General features: G+C 49.4%; 1 protein-coding gene across 1 annotated transcript in view; it reads right to left on the bottom strand.

Annotated features, from left to right (window-relative positions):
* The window catches only part of LOC142768582 (uncharacterized), a 79601-nt gene that overhangs the window by 28906 nt on the left and 31992 nt on the right, over window positions 1-18703 (bottom strand). Inside the window, exon 4 of the mRNA XM_075870577.1 lies at window positions 9714-9785. Within this exon, the coding sequence (XP_075726692.1) occupies window positions 9714-9785 (72 nt within the window). The remainder of the gene's footprint in view (window positions 1-9713; window positions 9786-18703) is intronic.

Raw genomic sequence — 18703 nt, 5'->3', positions numbered from 1 at the left:
ATCACATCAGTTGCAGTGAAGGCATTCAGGAAGCCGCTTTCATGTTTATTGTAATGTTCACAAACTCCCGTAGATGCACCAGACAACAATGGAAGACGATGGTAAGGTCAAATTCTTGCGAACGAAGTGTCTATCGTGCCAGATGACCAGACTCGTCTCGTAAATTCGCTTACAATTAAAGAATATGCAATGATTGGTCACTAGCTGAAAAGAACGACCGTTCAGATAACGCCTGAATTTCATGGTGGTCTACACTACTGTGAAGCCCTCCTTCCCTGTGGTGGAACAGTTCACCTCGGCGCGAGATAGGTGATGGTTGGCGTAAGCTTTTACTCGCTCGGTGCCTTTTTATGTTGAACATGGACGGCACCGAGGCCTCAATTGCTCGGGTCGGTAGGAACTGAAGCGCCAGCGTCTTTGCCGAAGTGAGCGAGAACTGGTGATGCCTAAACACGCTCACGTAGATTGATAAAATCCGCGTTCTATTCTTCATTCCAGACTAATGGTATGCCTTCACGCGTGAGATGAGTTAGAGGCTCAGTAATCCTAGAAAATAAGATCACGGTTTACCCACGAAGTGAATAATGATCAGTGGGGCGAAGCGTCCGTCAGTCTGTTGGTTATTCTGTCTTTCTCTTCGTTCTTGCTTTCTTGCGTCTGTCACTCCGTGCGTCAAACAGAGAGACGGGCGGACAGGAAGAAAGACGACGGATAGACGCGGCCAGCGGATGATTCACGCGTTGCCAATAAAACCCTCCCGAGCTTCGCCCCAGTCATCATCATTCAATTCGTGGATAGGCTGTGAGGTATATACTACATGCACGCATACAAACAGGTGATGATTGACCTACGCCTTAAGGATCTCCGGCCCTAAGATTGGCGGTGAAGCGGCGATCGTAGGCGCAAATGCCGAAGAAGCAACGTACTGCTTTCTTAACCCGGAGAACTGTAAAGAGGGCAGCAACGCTTGCCTTGTCGGGAACAGTTGAAACATTGTCTGTGCTCACTTGGCCCAGCAATGTGAGATATTTATAGCCGAAGGGGTATTTTCTAGGTTTCACCTTAACGTACACAGAGGAGTGCGCTTACAAAACAGCCAGCAGACGTTCGAAGTGTTCCTCGAAGGTGAGGCTTCAAGTGTCCTTTGACAACATAATCGAGTAAACTAGGCAGCTGTTTTGCGTCAGATGGGTATGTACAGTGTCCATAGTTCTTTGAAATGTTACTGGTGTGAAAAAAATACCAAAGAGGAGCGCCTTGCATTCATACAAATCATACTGTGTGACAAAAGCGGTTTTTTACGCCGTCTTGTTCGTCAACCCCAACCTTCCAGTATTCGTTTTCAAGTGTGTGAATGAAAAAACCCGTTTGCCGTGGTTTGTCGATGCCCCGCAAAAGGTAAACGCTTTTTTTTCCTTTTGGGGCACGCCATTTGGCTTTTTCTAGTCAACGCAGAAACGCATCGTTTTGTCCTTTTTCTTTACAGGAATGACTGGCATTGACCTCGGACTATTGGACGGCTAGTATCATCTTGGAATTTTTTTTTCAACTAGAGCATTCATCGCGTCACGTTGTTCAGCTGACACTCACTGGAGCCGTTGCTTTGTGGGTGAGGCATCGGTGTGCGCAATGATGTATATAGTGTTTCGTAATATGTGTGTCAAGCACCATCGATGATTAAGTGAAGCACTCTTCGAATTTAACAATCAGTTTCTGCTACGCTGCTCGTTTTTGCTCCGTAAAGCTTGAAATAATGTACACTTTTGCAAGAGCTGTAGAAACTCCAGGCGATGTCGATTGTAGTTCACTGTTCATCGGCATGGCGGCAAAACATTCAACAACGCCATCAACGAGGTAGGCTAAAGCGATAGCTGTGCAACGAAGAAGTTGCACTGCTCATTACTAAAGGTTTTCCCAAGCCCTGTCGCCCATCTTTCGCGAAGCGTAATCAAGCTGTGCGCTGTGCCGACGCCTATGGTGAACAAAAGTGCCAAGTTGCCTTTTGCGACTGCCCCACTCACGTAGCTCGTCACACACGACATCAGCTATGACGCTAAATTATGGGGGCATCTCCATGTCGCCAGAAACGCGGAACATGCCTAAATAGCAGTCATCATAATTCTCTGCTGCTCTTTCTGTCGACGACGTGGTGGTGTGCTTTCGGAGGTGAAATGTAGCACTGTATTTACGCAACAAGACAATGCATAGGATTAGGCTTTAGGAGCAGTCGGGATGTAAAAGGCAGCTGCAGCGTAATGCACGTCTGCGAATGCCGACTCTAGCCTTGGACATAGCGGGAAGGAATATGGCGTGTCCACCAGGTGTACAGCCGCGGCCAAGACAGTGTGGAGCACGCGAACAGCTGGTGTTTGCTCTGCGGGGTGACACCCTGGGGCAGTATCAGGTTCTGACGTGCTCAGCCTGACAACTAAGCTGTGCTTGCTCCTGACACACCATTTTAGAGCGCGACACTGCCTCCAGGTTTCGGCCCACAGAGCGAAAAGCGGCTTTCGCGTGCTCTACATACACGTGGCCGCGGCTGTATGGACCTTTTTTCGTGGCGCGGTCTGTAGCAGCTTTCTCTAAAAGCGTCACCATAGTTCTCTTCATGATGGAATAGTCAGCTCCTGCGTCTGATAAGCACTAGCGTTGTGGTGGTGTGGTCGTCGAGCACTACAAACTAATACAAAAGAATTTGGCTGCCCAATTCAGGGGTGGTCGTCACGTAATCGCTGCTGCTACGTACTCACGTTAATAGGGGTCCATGCTCATGTCATTCATTAGTGGCTTCGACGCCGAAGGTCTCTAACGTTAGTTTTATTCTCTAAGGCTGAGCAAACCTGCCGGCGCTGTCACTAGTTTGTTCAGAATATTTGCAGATGGACTTCTTAAAGTTGGTGGTCACGAATGTCACCGCGACCACCATTGGGACAGCTATACCTTGATCGCTCCGGGTCTTTTGCCAAACCTTGGCCTCGGGTTCTTCACGCCCAAACCCTGAAATCCAAGGCGCTGGTGTTGGTATTTGCAGTATACATGTGTGGCTTCGTCCCAGTAGTGACAGAGCAGCCGCCTGTCCGGTGTGCTTCGAAATTCTGATTTTCTTGGAAGTGGCCGTGAATACCCGAAATGCTGGATTCGTTGGACTGATTGAAATGCATCATGCGACGTAGGCTGTTTGAAGTGGTGTGAAGAAGTGTAACTGCTCACAGCGACAGAATGTGATGCACATCGAGGCTACCTCAGTACAGGTGGGTACCATCGCTGGAAAGCAGGACTTGCAGGGCCTGCTGTGCTTTACTCTTGATGAGGCTGGAGAAGAATCTTGCAGTACGTGGAGGTGGGCAGTAAATCCTTTGCAGCCCGTCGCATACCACTGATCTTATGAGGTCGCACAGACCTTCGAGACTGATGTTCTTCCCGCAACTGTATTCTGGGGCTGACCGGTGAAGCAGCATTGACATGTTGGACGCACATTGCCGACCGCTACTGCCGCACGCTTTTTATGGTCATCGCTTTAGTCGAAACTCCGTCACAGTCTTCGGGTTCTTCGAACGAAGCCAGTGAAGAGCTGCTCCTGAACTTCTCGCATTAGGTGCCGCAGCTTGTTCTTGTCTCCTGCCTTACCCGGGTCTGCGCGACGGAAAATGTTCGTCATGTCCTCCACACACATCATCACGCTTTCGTTCCGGAATCTCAATGCATGATTGAATGGCCTGCCTTGTTTGCTCACGGTGATGTGGGCTCACAGTGATATATATATATATATATATATATATATATATATATATATATATATATATATATATATATATATATATATATATATATATATATTGTAATGAATTAATGAACCTGAGTAACGGACGCTCTGCTGGCAACGAAGAAGACGATGATGATCGGTGGCTGCAGTAGTAGCTCGCGCACGCCGCTCGCCATTAGCCAGACCTGCCTGATAAAGGACATTTTGCCAAGCTACGTCTGAACCTTTCTCGACGTACAACACCTCTATTTTAAGTGGTGGAGGAGCCGGGGTTCCCATCAACCTGGAACTTCGCAATCGGACGCTACCCTCACCGTTCACCATGACTGCTCCTGGCCCTTCTCAAGCTGCCTCACCAACGACAGTGTACTGTACTGGCGCGCCTCGGCAACGCGACCCACCAATCTTTCGCGGCAACGATGAACAAGACGTCGAGGACTGGCTCGTCGAGTACGAAATCGTAAGCGCTTCCAACAAGTGGAACGCCTGCGACCAGCTCACAAACGTGCGCTTTTACCTCGCTGATGTGGCCAGCCTCTGGTTCAAGAACCACCAAGGCGAAATTACCAACTGGTCCGCCTTCAAGACCATCATCTCCGCGGTCTTCGGCCGTCCCGCCGTGCGCCGGCTTCGCGCGGAACAGCGTCTCCGTAGTCCAGTCCAGCGCAGGGACGAGACCTTTACGAGTTACATTGAAGATGTCTTGTCCCTTTGCAAGCGCGTCGATGAATCTCTAACCGAACGCGACAAAATCAAGCACATCATCAAAGGAGTTGACGACGACACCTTCCAGATGCTCGTCGCTAGGAATCCACAGACCGTCACCGATGTTGTCCACCTCTGTCAGGAGTACGACGAGTTGCGTAAGCAGCGTGTCTCGACGCGCAGGGCCGCAGAAGATACGGCTGAAGTTTCCGCCCTCGTACACGACGTCGCTGCTGATCACACCGTCTTACTCCCCCAAATCAAACAATTCATTCGTGAGGAAGTTGCGCGTCAGCTTTCTCTTGTGGCCGAAGCATCCGCGCCAGTGACCTCGTTAGACCCACGTCTACGCCAGGTCATTGAGACACAGGTCACACAAGCACTGCCTCCATCGCCACCTGTCCCTACGCCGCTGACCTACGCTGCCGTCGTTGCTAGACCCCCAGCCCCACCTGTCTCTGGCGCATACCGGGTCACCGGGTCCTCCTACCCTACGACGCTGCCTACATACACGGCACCCCATCCCGTTTCGCCCCCTGCACCTTCTGTCGTTAACCCATGGCGCACCTTGGATAATCGACCCATCTGTTTCGCATGCGGTTTCGTGGGACATATAGCACGCTACTGTCGCCGTCGCAACTTCCAGCCTCCAGACCATGGGAATTCTGCAAATTACCAGGCTGCCCAGAATCCCCAGCGACCATCTTCTCCTATCACCGACTCATTGTCCCCACGACGCCCCGTCGATTCTCGCCGGTCATTACCACCCCGTCGCCGATCTGTCTCCGCGATGCTTCGGCGCACGAGCCCCGCTCGAGAGGAAAACTGACAGCCGCAGTTCCGTAGGCAAGAACTGCGTCGTCGTCGAACTTTCTAAGACCTCCTCTTTGTCCGTCCAACGAAATTGATGTGCTAGTAGAAGGTGTTGCTGTACGTGCACTTGTCGACACAGGCGCCGTCGTTTCTGTAATTAGTGAAAAACTGTGTCGCGATTTGAGAAAAGTTACAACGCCGCTTACGAATCTTGCTCTGCGTACAGCCACCTCCCATTTCATCGCGCCGACAGCTCAGTGCACAGCACGCGTTCTTATTCAAGATATTTGGTACGCCGTCAACTTTGTTGTTCTCCCACGTTCATCTTACGACGTGATACTAGGATGGGATTTCCTTTCTACCCATCAGGCCCTCGTCGACTGCACTCGTGCTGAACTCACGTTGACGAATCCGTGCCTTGATATCGACCACCACAGTCCCTCGAAAGTGTTTGCCGCAGCTGACGTCCGCATCGCGCCGTTGTCCGCCGTCCTAGTGCCTGTGTTTTCCCCTGCTGCCACTAACTCGACGCTCCTGTTCCAACCAACTATAGCTAGTGTGCAACACCGAACCATCGTCCTCCCGTTTGCCGTCATCAACTTTTCCAATGGTTCGGCGGTACTTTATGCGTGCAACGTTTCTGCTTGCCCGTACATCCTGCTACGCGGTGAGTGTCTGGGAAGCCTCGAGACCTTAAATTGTATTTTCGAAGACCCGATCTATCCAGACAAGCCATTTCTACCGACTTGTGCCATTACACCGGCAACTGACGCTAATGAACCTATGGATGTATTCCGCAAGTCCATCGATTGTAACCTCACGCCTGGGCAGCAGAAACAGCTGATCAAGCTCCTAGAGCGTTTTCGAGCCTCGTTTGACCACAATCAGCCTTCCTTAGGTCGAGCGTCATCTGTTGTACACCGTATAGATACCGGTCAAGAGACGCCATTACGGCAGCGTCCATATCGTGTGTCAACTACCGAACGCCGTGCCATCAATGAACAGGTTGACGACATGCTGACACGTGGCATAATCGAACCGTCAAGCAGTCCCTGGGCCTCTCCAGTTGTGTTGGTGAAGAAGAAGGACGGATCCATCAGGTTTTGCGTGGACTACCGGCGTCTCAACCGAATCACGCGCAAGGATGTCTATCCGCTGCCACGCATTGACGATGCCTTGGACTGCCTACAGGGAGCCGAATTTTTCTCTTCTTTAGATCTCCGCTCTGGATACTGGCAGGTACCCATGGCAGAGGCCGATCGTGAAAAAACTGCTTTCGTCCCGCCCGACGGGCTTTACGAATTCACAGTGATGCCCTTCGGCCTCTGCAACGCGCCAGCTACTTTCGAGCGGATGATGGACTCTATCCTTCGAGGCCTCAAATGGAACGTTTGCCTTTGTTATTTAGATGATATTGTCGTCTTTTCAACTGATTTTGCAACCCATTTAAGCCGCCTCGAGAAAGTCCTCGCGTGTATTTCTGCCGCGGGGCTGCAACTGAATCTGAAGAAGTGCAATTTCGCCGCTCGAAAGCTTACGATCCTTGGCCACGTGGTTTCAAAAGACGGCATTCTTCCTGACCCTGCCAAACTTACAGCCGTTTCAGCGTTTCCCAAACCGACCACCATGAAAGAGCTCCGAAGCTTCATAGGCCTTTGCTCTTACTTCCGGCGCTTCGTCCGCAATTTCGCGACGATCATCGCTCCTTTGACCAAGCTCCTCGCCGGCTCCAGAGACCTTTCAGCCTGGTCTGCCACCTGTGACGACTCTTTCAATGAACTGCGCCGCCTCCTCACGTCGCCGCCTATTCTGCGACACTACGACCCATCGGCACCCACAGAGATCCACACCGACGCTAGTGGTGTCGGGCTAGGCGCTATTCTTGCACAGAAGAAAGACGGCTTCCAAGAGTACGTGGTTGCCTACGCAAGCCGAACTCTTAGCAAAGCCGAAAGCAACTATTCTGTCACTGAAAAGGAATGCCTCGCCATTATTTGGGCGATAGAAAAATTTCGACCTTAAGTGTACGGGCGCCCTTTTGACGTCGTGACTGACCACCACGCCCTCTGCTGGTTGTCGTCATTGAAGGATCCAAGCGGTCGCCTCGCCCGATGGGCATTACGCCTCCAAGAATATAATATTCGCGTGGTCTATCGCTCCGGCCGGAAACATTCGGACGCAGACGCCCTATCCCGTTCGCCTCTACCCCCTGACCCGGACTGCTGCGAAAGTATAACCTGTGATGCCACTGCCGTCACCATCGCCGACATGCCATCTGAGCAACGCAAGGACCCTTGGGTTGCTTCGATTCTAGACATCCTGGCTGGGCGGACGGCTTCCCCCCCTTCTCGCGCGTTGCGTCGGCAAGTGGAGCACTTCGCCACTCGCGACGACGTGCTGTACCGACGCAACTACGCACCCGGTGGACGTCAGTGGCTACTCATGATTCCACGTCATCTGCGATCCGAAATTTGTTCCACGTTTCATGACGACCCCCAATGTGGCCACGCAGGTTTCCTGAAGACTTATTCTCGCATACGTCTCCGATATTACTGGCGTGGCATGTACCGTTTTATACGACAATACGTTCGGGCCTGCTCGACGTGCCAGAGACGAAAAACTCCCCCTTGTCACGCCAGCGGTACCTTGCTACCCTTACCATGCCCATCCCGACCATTCGACCGCGTCGGCATCGATATCTATGGTCCCCTTCCCAACACTGCTGACGGTAACCGCTGGATCATAGTTGCCGTCGACCATCTCACGCGGTATGCCGAAACTTCATCCCTTCCCTCGTCTACAGCAAAAGACGTTGCGACTTTCGTTCTTCACAACATCGTATTACGTCATGGAGCACCTCGGGAGTTACTGAGCGATCGTGGTCGCGTATTCTTGTCAGACGTCATCACAGCATTGCTGCGTGAGTGCCACGTCGTTCACCGCACTACAAGCGCCTATCATCCCCAGACCAATGGAATGACAGAGCGCTTCAACCGCACCCTTGGTGACATGCTGTCTATGTATATCTCGTCAGACCACTCCAATTGGGACCGAGTGCTCCCGTTTATCACGTTCGCTTATAATACCGCCATTCAAAGCACTACTGGGTTCTCTCCTTTTTTCCTCCTTTACGGACGCGAACCTTCTCGCACTATGGACACCATTCTTTCGTACAAACCTGACTCCTCAGAGTCCACGACTTTGTCTCAAGCCGCTACATACGCTGAGGAATGCCGCCAACTGGCAAGAGCATTCACAACCCAAGACCAAGGACGCCAAAAGCACCACCATGACGCATCAAATAACAACACTTCCTACGATCCAGGTTCACTCGTCTGGCTGCATGTTCCCTCTGCTACACCTGGCCTTTCTACCAAGTTGGTCCCCAAGTATCACGGCCCATATTGTGTCCTACAAAAAACGTCACCGGTGAATTACCTCATCGAGCCACTGGAACCATCTTCTGACCAACGTCGTCGTGGCCAGGAAATTGTCCACGTCTCGAGACTTAAGCCCTGCTATGACCCTCCCGTGTTTACTTGTCCATAGGTCGCCAGGATGGCTCCTTATTTCGCGGGGAGTAATTGTAATGAATTAATGAACCTGAGTAACGGACGCTCTGCTGGCAACGAAGAAGACGATGATGATCGGTGGCTGCAGTAGTAGCTCGCGCACGCCGCTCGCCATTAGCCAGACCTGCCTGATAAAGGACATTTTGCCAAGCTACGTCTGAACCTTTCTCGACGTACAACACCTCTATTTTAATATATATAATTAGGAATAAAGGAAGAATGAATCCTGACGAAGGCCGTGCCACGGCCGAAACGTATAGTAAACAATTATCAAATTTTCGTAAGTGTGCTCCTTTATTCCTAATTATATTTGCACCGCAGCCACAGAGTTTATTTTTTTAAACATATATATATATATATATATATATATATATATAGTTATAGTTATATAGTTATATATATATATATATATATAATATATATTATAATAGAGCAGCCACCTGCAAGGAAGTCAAGTTTACGTGAGGGCTAATTTGCAGACGCGAGGGAAGCCCTGCTATTTCGGCCACTCTATTCGCAAAGATATTTAGTGTGTGTAATAAAACCTACTCAAACACTCATTGTTTGCACTATTTGCACATTCAATGTGGATTCCTAAGTACTATTGCAATGTTCTAAAAATTCTTTCATGATATTAGGATAAGGTACTATAGATACTCTCAAGAGAAGCTTAATATTATTGTGACAAATGCACTGTTATAGTAGAGACAATGTCATCAGCATTATAATTTCATCATATATCAGTGTGTTTTCTAGCTGTGAAGCATTCCAGCTAATAACAACTTCAAAAACTCAGATAGTACGTGCAGCTTCTTTTCAGATTCATAATACTGTTATGAAAACCAGAGAAAAATACTCACTCTCGTTTGGTCTCAGGGGCAGAGGCCGATTCGCTTTGTTCTTTCTCAAGCGCACCAGGGCCCATGAATGCCCTAATGTAAAAAAATATTTAATGCTCCAGAATTACTAAGTTATAAACAAGAGACTTACACTGCTATTGCTTCTTGAAAAACATTACAAAAACGCTTTAATTTATGCAATTTTATACTTGATGAGGTAATATGAAGAAACTCAAAAGGTCTGGAACGCATTTCGAAAAGACGACTTTAATATGAAAGCCATAATTTTGTTTCTTATAAGTTCTATCTACCCTCTTCGTGCCACTTTGGGCAGCGTTATGCACCTCACTTTGTTTCGTAATACAGCCTAGATTGCTCTACAATGGGCCTGTAGTGAAGAGGAATGCCCACTACTGCAGCGACATCGACACGTGGGCGCGAGGCACGAGCTAGGACTGCCTGATTGCTGCTGCGACGCTGCCCGTATACTCGGCCTGCTCTTGCTGCTTCGGTACCGACGCCGCTACCGCTGTTTACCTTGCATTTACATTATATTTTGGTGGAGGTGCTGCGGTCTTCCCCAGTCCTGGAACTGCGTAGCCGAAAGCTGCCGTCCGTCATGCCTGACGACGCTGTCTTCACACCCCCACCGGCTTCGCCACGCAGGAGCTGTCCCGGTGCACAGCTCTTGCGAGAACCCGACATCTTCAGCGGCACCGACGAGAAAGACGTTGAGGATTGGCTGGAATCGTATGAACGAGCCAGCGCTACTAACAAATGGGACGATCCCACAAAGCTTGGCACCGTGATGTTTTATTTAACGGATGTTGCCAAGCTGTGGTACAGAAACCATAAGGCGGATATCCCCACCTGGACTACCTTCAAAACCTGCATCGCAGATGTTTTTGGACGCCCTGGTGTGCGCAAACTTCGCGCAGAACAACGCCTACGAGGCCGGTCCCAACAAACTGGTGAGACATTCACCAGCTACATAGAGGACATCCTTGACCTCTGCCGGCGTGTCGACCGGTCGATGGCCGAAACTGACAAGGTGCGACATATCATGAAAGGCATTTCCGACGACGCCTTTCAAATGCTGCTCTCCAAGAACCCTGTCACTGTCTCTGAGGTCATTGAGTTGTGTCAGAGTTTCGACGAGCTGCGACGACAGCGTCTTCTCACTCGACGCCCTGACGTCCCGGATGACACCCTCTCCAGCCTGACCACCACATCTGACCTTCAGTCGCTGCTATCGCAGATTAAGGAGTTTGTTCGTGCTGAGGTCGCTCGTCAGCTATCGCTGCTATCAACAGCCGGCCAACCAGCGTCACCTCTGCCAGCAAACATTCGCCAGGTCATCCAGGAGCAAGTTTGCGCGGCTCTGCCATCTGCCCGTGACACTTCACCCTTGCCGAGCCCTGTTGCCTGTGCCGAGGTAAATGCACCTCTAAGCTATGCTGAAGTAGCGGCTCGACCACCTCTTCAGACTTTTACGTCGCTTCCCTCAGCCGTGTCGCTCCGACCCACTCCTCGGTTCGCTCAGTCAAGGTCATTCCAGAGTAGTGGACAATGGCGTACACTCGACAATCGCCCAATATGCTTTGCATGTGGGCTACCTGGCCACATAGCGCGATACTGCCGTCGGCGCGTTCCTGTCTACCGACAGAGCTACGACCAGACCTTCGAACCTGCCCTTTATGTGCCACCGCGCCGTTCGTTCACAGGCTCTCAGCCACCCGACCAGATGTCATCGTACGCCGACCACCGCCCTCCTGTTAACCGCCGCTCGCCATCACCTCGACGCCGCTCGCCATCGCCGATGCGTCGTCGTCCTTCATCGCCGGAGCGGGAAAACTAATTGCCGCAGTTCCAGAGGCAGGAACTGCGTCGCCAGCGAAAAGACCAAGGCCTCTCACTTCACCAACGAATGTTCTGGACGTACATGTGGACGGCGTCGCTGCACTCGCTCTTGTCGACACTGGTGCCGCAGTTTCAGTGATAAGTGCTAGACTCTGCCGCTTGCTGAAAAAAGTTATGACGCCACTAGCTAGTATATCACTTCGTACAGCCAGTGCAGATCACGTCACACCGGCCGCTGCTTGTACTGCTCGCATCGCGATTGATGGCCTCATTTATGTCGTTGAATTGCTAGTGTTGGATTCCTGCTCCCATGACCTCATTTTGGGCTGGGATTTTCTCTCCGCTAATAAGGCCGTCATCGATTGCTCGCGCGCTGAGGTGGCATTTGAAGTGTTTGACGACGCTCCATTATATGACGCTCATGAAACCGGGGACAAACTATTTGTTGCTGAAGACGACATCATACCGCCGCACTCTTTTGCCCTTACCATGGTGTCTTGCAACTCTCTCGCCGAGTCTAGTGCCCTTTCCACGCCATCTGCTCTTTTCTTTCGTCGCAAGTGTTCGCCGCTACCTTATGCCCTTCTAGAACTTCATGACGGCGTCAGCAGACTACTCATCTCGAACCTGTTGTCATGTCCTGTAACACTACTCCGGGGTGAGTGCGTCGGGCGTGTTTACAGTCTCGACCCTTCTGCAATTATCGACATGCCGGCTGGTCCTTCCGCCGAACACGAAGTCGCCGGAGTGACCTGTGCCTCTTCGCCGCAGACTACTAGGCCGGACGTACTGAGCAGCTCCATCGCCGACACGTTAACCGTTTCGCAACGTGCTCAGCTTCTACGACTACTGAACAAGTTCCGTTATTCCTTCGACTGCCAGCATACTCCCCTCGGCCGCACGTCAGCCGTGTGTCACCGCATCAACACGGGTACCAATGCGCCATTGCGTCAAAGACCCTATCGCGTGTCCGCAGCCGAGCGCCAGGTTATCGATGACCAAGTAGCTGACATGCTCAAGCGTGGCGTCATCCAGCCTTCAAACAGCCCCTGGGCATCTCCAGTCGTTCTCGTTAAGAAGAAGGACGGGTCAATTCGCTTCTGTGTTGACTACCGTCGTCTTAACAAAATAACTCAAAAGGACGTTTACCCGTTACCGAGAATCGACGATGCCCTTGACTGCCTCCAAGGTGCGGAGTTCTTCTCTTCTATTGACTTACGGAGTGGCTACTGGCAAGTACCTCTGGCACCTGAAGATCAGCCTAAGACGGCCTTTGTCACACCTGATGGCCTTTACGAATTCTGTGTCATGCCTTTTGGTCTTTGCAACGCACCCGCAACATTCGAGCGGATGATGGACAATCTTTTGCGTGGCCTGAAGTGGAAAACATGCCTGTGCTACTTGGATGACGTGATTATATTTTCCCCGGATTTTCCAACGCATCTCCGCAGGCTAGATGAAGTGCTGCAGTGCCTAACTGACGCCGGCCTTCAGCTCAACCTTAAGAAATGCCGCTTCGGCGCAAGTCAGCTCACCATCCTCGGTCATGTTGTATCTAAAGAGGGTATTCTTCCTGACAGAGCCAAGCTTCGGGCAGTTGCAGAGTTCCCTAAACCTGCGTCTCTGAAGGATCTGCGCAGCGTTCTTGGCCTCTGCTCCTATTTCCGCCGCTTTATTCGGAATTTTGCTATGATCACCGCCCCCTTGACTGAACTTCTACGCAGTGACTCGAAAAGTTACGCTTGGTCACCCGCCTGTGACGATGCTTTCGAAAAGTTGCGCCGTCTGTTAACCTCGCCACCAATCTTGCGTCATTTCGACCCGACTGCTCCGACGGAGGTACACACCGATGCCAGCGGTGTTGGACTCGGCGCCGTGCTCGCGCAGCGTAAATCGGGATTCCAGGAGTACGTAGTCGCATACGCAAGCCGTACCCTCACCAAAGCGGAGAAGAACTATTCTGTGACAGAGAAGGAGTGCCTGGCAATTATATGGGCTCTAGGTAAATTTAGACCGTACCTATATGGTCGCCCTTTCGACGTAGTCACCGATCACCATGCGCTTTGTTGGTTATCCACGTTGAAGGACCCCTCCGGCCGTTTAGCTCGCTGGGCTTTGCGGTTGCAAGAGTTCGACATGCGTGTTGTCTACAGGTCTGGCCGATGTCACACTGATGCCGACGCTTTATCACGCTCGCCTATGTCCGCTGAAAGCTCTGCATGTTTATCTGCCGTGGACGAAATGGTTGCGTTCCCAGATAACTGTGACATGGCGTCTGAGCAACGCAAGGATGACTGGATCAGCTCTGTTCTGCGATTCCTTTCAGATCCGTCGACTTCTCCATCTTCTCGAACGTTGCGCCGTCAAGCGGCTCACTTTGAGGTCCACGATGGCCTCCTTTATCGCAGGAATTACAAGTCTGAGGGCCGAAAGTGGCTACTTGTCATACCTCGCCATCTTCGTGCTGCAATATGTTCAGCTTTCCACGCTGACCCTCAGTGCGCACATGCGGGCATCTTCAAAACATACGCTCGGATTTCCTCCCGGTTTTATTGGCGAGGCATGTACACCTTTTTGCGCAAGTACATTCAGTCATGCCCTCAGTGCCAACGACGGAAAGTTCCGCCTCATCACACCTCTAGTCCGATCCAGCCAATTCCTTGCCCAGCCAGGCCTTTTGACCGCATTGGGATCGATCTGTACGGGCCTCTTCCATTCACGGCTTCCGGAAACCGTTGGATTGTTGTCGCTGTCGACTATCTGACGCGATACGCAGAAACAGCCGCTTTGCCTGCTGCCACAGCACGCGACGTATCTTCTTTTCTCTTGCGGCACTTCATTCTCCGTCACGGTGCACCGCGCGAACTTCTTAGCGACAGAGGACGTGTGTTCCTCTCTGAAGTCGTCAACGCACTCCTTGCCGAATGCCGTATTATTCACCGGACTACCACCGCCTACCATCCGCAGACGAATGGATTGACGGAAAGATTCAACCGTACCCTGGGGGATATGATATCAAAGTATGTTGCCTCAGACCACTCCGACTGGGACCTCATTCTGCCTTTTGTGACATACGCCTACAATACTGCTCCACAGGCGACTACGGGCTTTTCACCATTTTTCCTGTTATATGGCCGAGACCCTTCCACCACACTAGATACCATTCTGCCCTACCACCCCGATTCCTCCGAGTCTACGCCCATCTCTGAAGCTGCCCGCCGCGCCGAGGAATGCCGTAAGCTCGCCCAGTCGTTCACAACCATCGACCAATGGAGACAAAAATCTCGGCGTGACGATAACCACCCGTACCCCAACTTTGTTCCGGACACTATTGTGTGGCTTTGGGTTCCCGCTGTGCCTACAGGGCTTTCCTCGAAGTTTTTTTCAAAATACCAGGGACCCTACCGCATTGTCTCGCAGACTTCACCAGTTAACTACATCGTCGAACCCGTTACGCCATCCACAGACCAGCGCTTTCGGGGACGTGAAATTGTTCACGTACAGCGGCTGAAACCTTATTACGACCCGCTCATACTCTGTTCACCGTGAGTCGCCAGGATGGCTCCTTTTCCGACGGGGGACGAAGTGTAGTGAAGAGGAATGCCCACTACTGCAGCGACATCGACACGTGGGCGCGAGGCACGAGCTAGGACTGCCTGATTGCTGCTGCGACGCTGCCCGTATACTCGGCCTGCTCTTGCTGCTTCGGTACCGACGCCGCTACCGTTGTTTACCTTGCATTTACATTATAGGCCAAATAACATCATGTGATGTTGTTAGCATATGACGCTGTCATAACATCAGTTTTACGTGAACACGTTCGCAGTCTGTAACGTTATTGTGACAAAATATAGTGGTTTTATCTCTTGATGACAACTTTTGTGCAGACGCATGAAACATCACCAGATGTCAGTTCTTGCCCTAAATAGACTTTTGGATTTTTCGCCAAAATAAAGTTAGAGTCCGATACCATTGCTGTCTTTTTCTTTTCAATGCATGACTGGCGAGTCTAGCGAAAACCAATATTCTTACTTATTGATCTAGATGCCTTCCTTTTTTAGTGGTGAAGCACAGGAGAAGGCTTTTTTGTTAGTAACAGAAGTTTCTTGTGGCCATACGCAGAATGTAGAGCTACAATGCTTTATTTGCGCTTAGTATACTACATTCGTTTTGCTAACTGTTTTCAGTTGTGGCAACCACACCAATGCAATATATGTAGCACTTTCAATGATTGCTTTCACCTTTTATGACATTGGCTGGCAGTTAACGGATTCACTTAAGAAAAAAAGCACCTTAAACAAATAACCGCCAGTGGCTTCAGTGGCATATAAATGTGCAGGTGTATTGTGAAAAAAAAACAGCACGTATATTGCGTTGCTGACCCACTTTCCGCTCTGGTGTAACTTTTCATGGTCCAGCCTAAGGGAAGTGGTAACAAGATGCTCAAATGAAATATAGAACAGTAAATATTCACTCAGTTGTAAAACGCTAGGGTTTTACATTTGTCAAAAATGTTGCATTTTATCGCAGTGTGCATATTGATGTACTAACGAATCGTCTCTTTAATCTCACCAATGTAAGTTTTATGGGCAGAACGCAATATGCAGTAAAACGTTTGCTTAAGGTCATGTCATTCAATATGTCACTTTGTTATTCCAGCATTCTGCAAAACTGTTTTGCTTAATACCTGTGCATACCTACATGCATCATGTTCAGAGCTTTCAGAAGGCCTATATGTTACCAAGAACTCTGTGTCCACCTTTGGCAAGAACGACAATGTGCCGAATTCGTTGGCACTTTTATATGAAATAAACACTTTACAAAATATTTCATTACTTTTCCTACAAATGGAAGCTTGAACACGAAGAGTCCTCTATAGAACTTGTCTCAATGTTATGCTAAACATGCCGTCTTTGTCTATGTTGTGGATTTTCGCGCGAAGTTGTTTTTTAGTGGCATTGACAACGCATTGCTGCTGTTCTTCAAATCATACGTAAATTAACTACAGCAGATGCATCGCATGGCCACCGAAATGACAGCTTCCTATTTTCCAACCCAAAAAATTTCAACCCAAAAACTTTCTATTGTGTAAGCTTCTCCATGTTGGCTTTATATGTTTTCCTAATGTGGACAATTATCTCAGCAGCACTGCAATAAATGCACTTTCCTTGGAAATTGCTCAACTTTCGCATTTATTTCTGCCGTCAATTCATCGCTCAGATGAATTCTCACTCGCAAGTTAGGGCGTATAAGACAGTATCTCTGGAGCACGCCTTCTAAATCCAGCATCTATTGTCCATTGGTTCGACGTGTGTTATTAAAGTGACAGTATTTGCGTGATTGTGAGACGGACGGCTAATTCGCAGGTAATCCCGGCGTACACAGTTTTGGGCATGTTACTTTGCCTTGCCGGGTTGGATGGGTTGAGGAAAAAATGTGCGAGAATTCCACTTCCTTCTACAGCGCTAAGAAAACATATGTATCTATTTCAGCTTCAGCATGTCTCCTTTATTTTTTTTTATTTTAACATACTCCAGACCCTCTTGGGGCTATAGCAGGAGTGGGTACATTGCACAAAACCGTGCATCGAACAAGTTCAATGATGAAACAAAAGCAAAAAGAAAGAAAGAAAACGCACTAACGACGAAACCAGGTGTTCAAAAGTCAACATAGAAGGAAGTGTACAGTTTTAGCGGCATGGTAAAGGGTTACATAAAATCGACCTAATATACACATCTAAATACAAAAGTGCACTCGTACAAAGGGGGAAAGGAAACAAAGCGGTATATGTACGTAGTTTACAATAGTTGTATTTTAGAAGGAAATGTAAGCAAGTCAAGAGATCGCACGTGGCCAGGCAATAAATTCCAACGTTCAATTGTTCGCGGAAAAAAGCTATATTTGAACGTGTCTGTGCGGGGATGATACGGGGAAACATTAAGGGTGTGATTGCTTCTTGTCTGAGTGGGGCTTGCATATGTGACATATTTGTTCGATGACAGGCGATATGAACAGTGAATGATGCGGTGAAAAAAGGTTAGTGATTCAATTTCACGACGGGCAGCTAAGGTGGTTAGCTCTAGAGATACGAGGGCTGTGGTTGGTGAAAAAGCGCAGTCATACCTGCGACAGATGAATCGGATGGCTTTCTTTTGAATGGCTTCAATTTTGTTAATTTCGCCTTTTCGGTAAGGGTTCCACACGGAGCATGCGTAGTCGAGTGTCGGTCAAATTAATGTTTTATACATCAGGAGTTTGGTGTCTTTCGGTGCTCGGCTGAGTGTGCGCCGAAGATAACCCAGTTTCTTGAGTGACTTTGTGCATACATATTCGATGTGTTTCGACCAGGATAGGTTACTTGTGAAAATAATGCCAAGATACTTATATTCTGTAACTCTTTGAAGGTTTATGTCAGCAGATGAGTACGTGAAATTATACAGGGAACGTTTGTGAGTAAAAGACATGGATACTGTTTTGCGGAAATTTACGGACATCTGCCACGTTTTACACCACGCGCAAAACCTAGAAAACGACTCGTTTAGTTTTTGGTGACACTGCGGTGTGCTAATGGTGTCATATAGTACGCAATCGTCCGCATAAAAACGGATTTTAGAATTGATGTTGCCAGGCAGGTCGTTTATGTAAATCAGAAATAGCAGTGGTCCAAGGACCGAGCCCTGGCAAACTCTAGAAGTTACGTTAGATTTATTGGATATGGAACCATTAAATTCTACGAATTGCGCGCGATCTGAAAGAAAGTTTTCTATCCACTTGACCAAGACAGGGTTACCGGGGTGTAACTGTTTCCTTGGAGCTTGGTGTCATACGACGGGCTTATTGAGTACCAACTAAACACAGTCCTTGTCATCATGACGATAGTTTGTTTTTACAGATTGGATGCTAGAATACCGGAGTTAAGATTTTACATTTTAGATACTTCCGCCTGTTCTTTCACAGAGTGCGCGATCACTCTGCCGATGCCTCCTGCCTGGCACTAGTACAAGCCAAAAGAGTTTCGAAGCACTATGCTAGAAGAAGAACAAAACATTATTTTCTAAGAACACTTCCTTCCTGCTAAAACAGGACAACGCCGCGTGGTCGAGCCTCTATTTTAAGGCACCGCTGGCTCTCGCCATCATTTTGCCCTCCTA

The sequence above is a fragment of the Rhipicephalus microplus genome, chromosome 8, assembly GCF_043290135.1.
Source record: "Rhipicephalus microplus isolate Deutch F79 chromosome 8, USDA_Rmic, whole genome shotgun sequence".
NCBI lineage: Eukaryota > Metazoa > Arthropoda > Arachnida > Ixodida > Ixodidae > Rhipicephalus > Rhipicephalus microplus.
The sequence above is the reverse complement of the archived record's forward strand: the minus strand, read 5'-3'. Positions and strand labels throughout refer to the sequence as shown.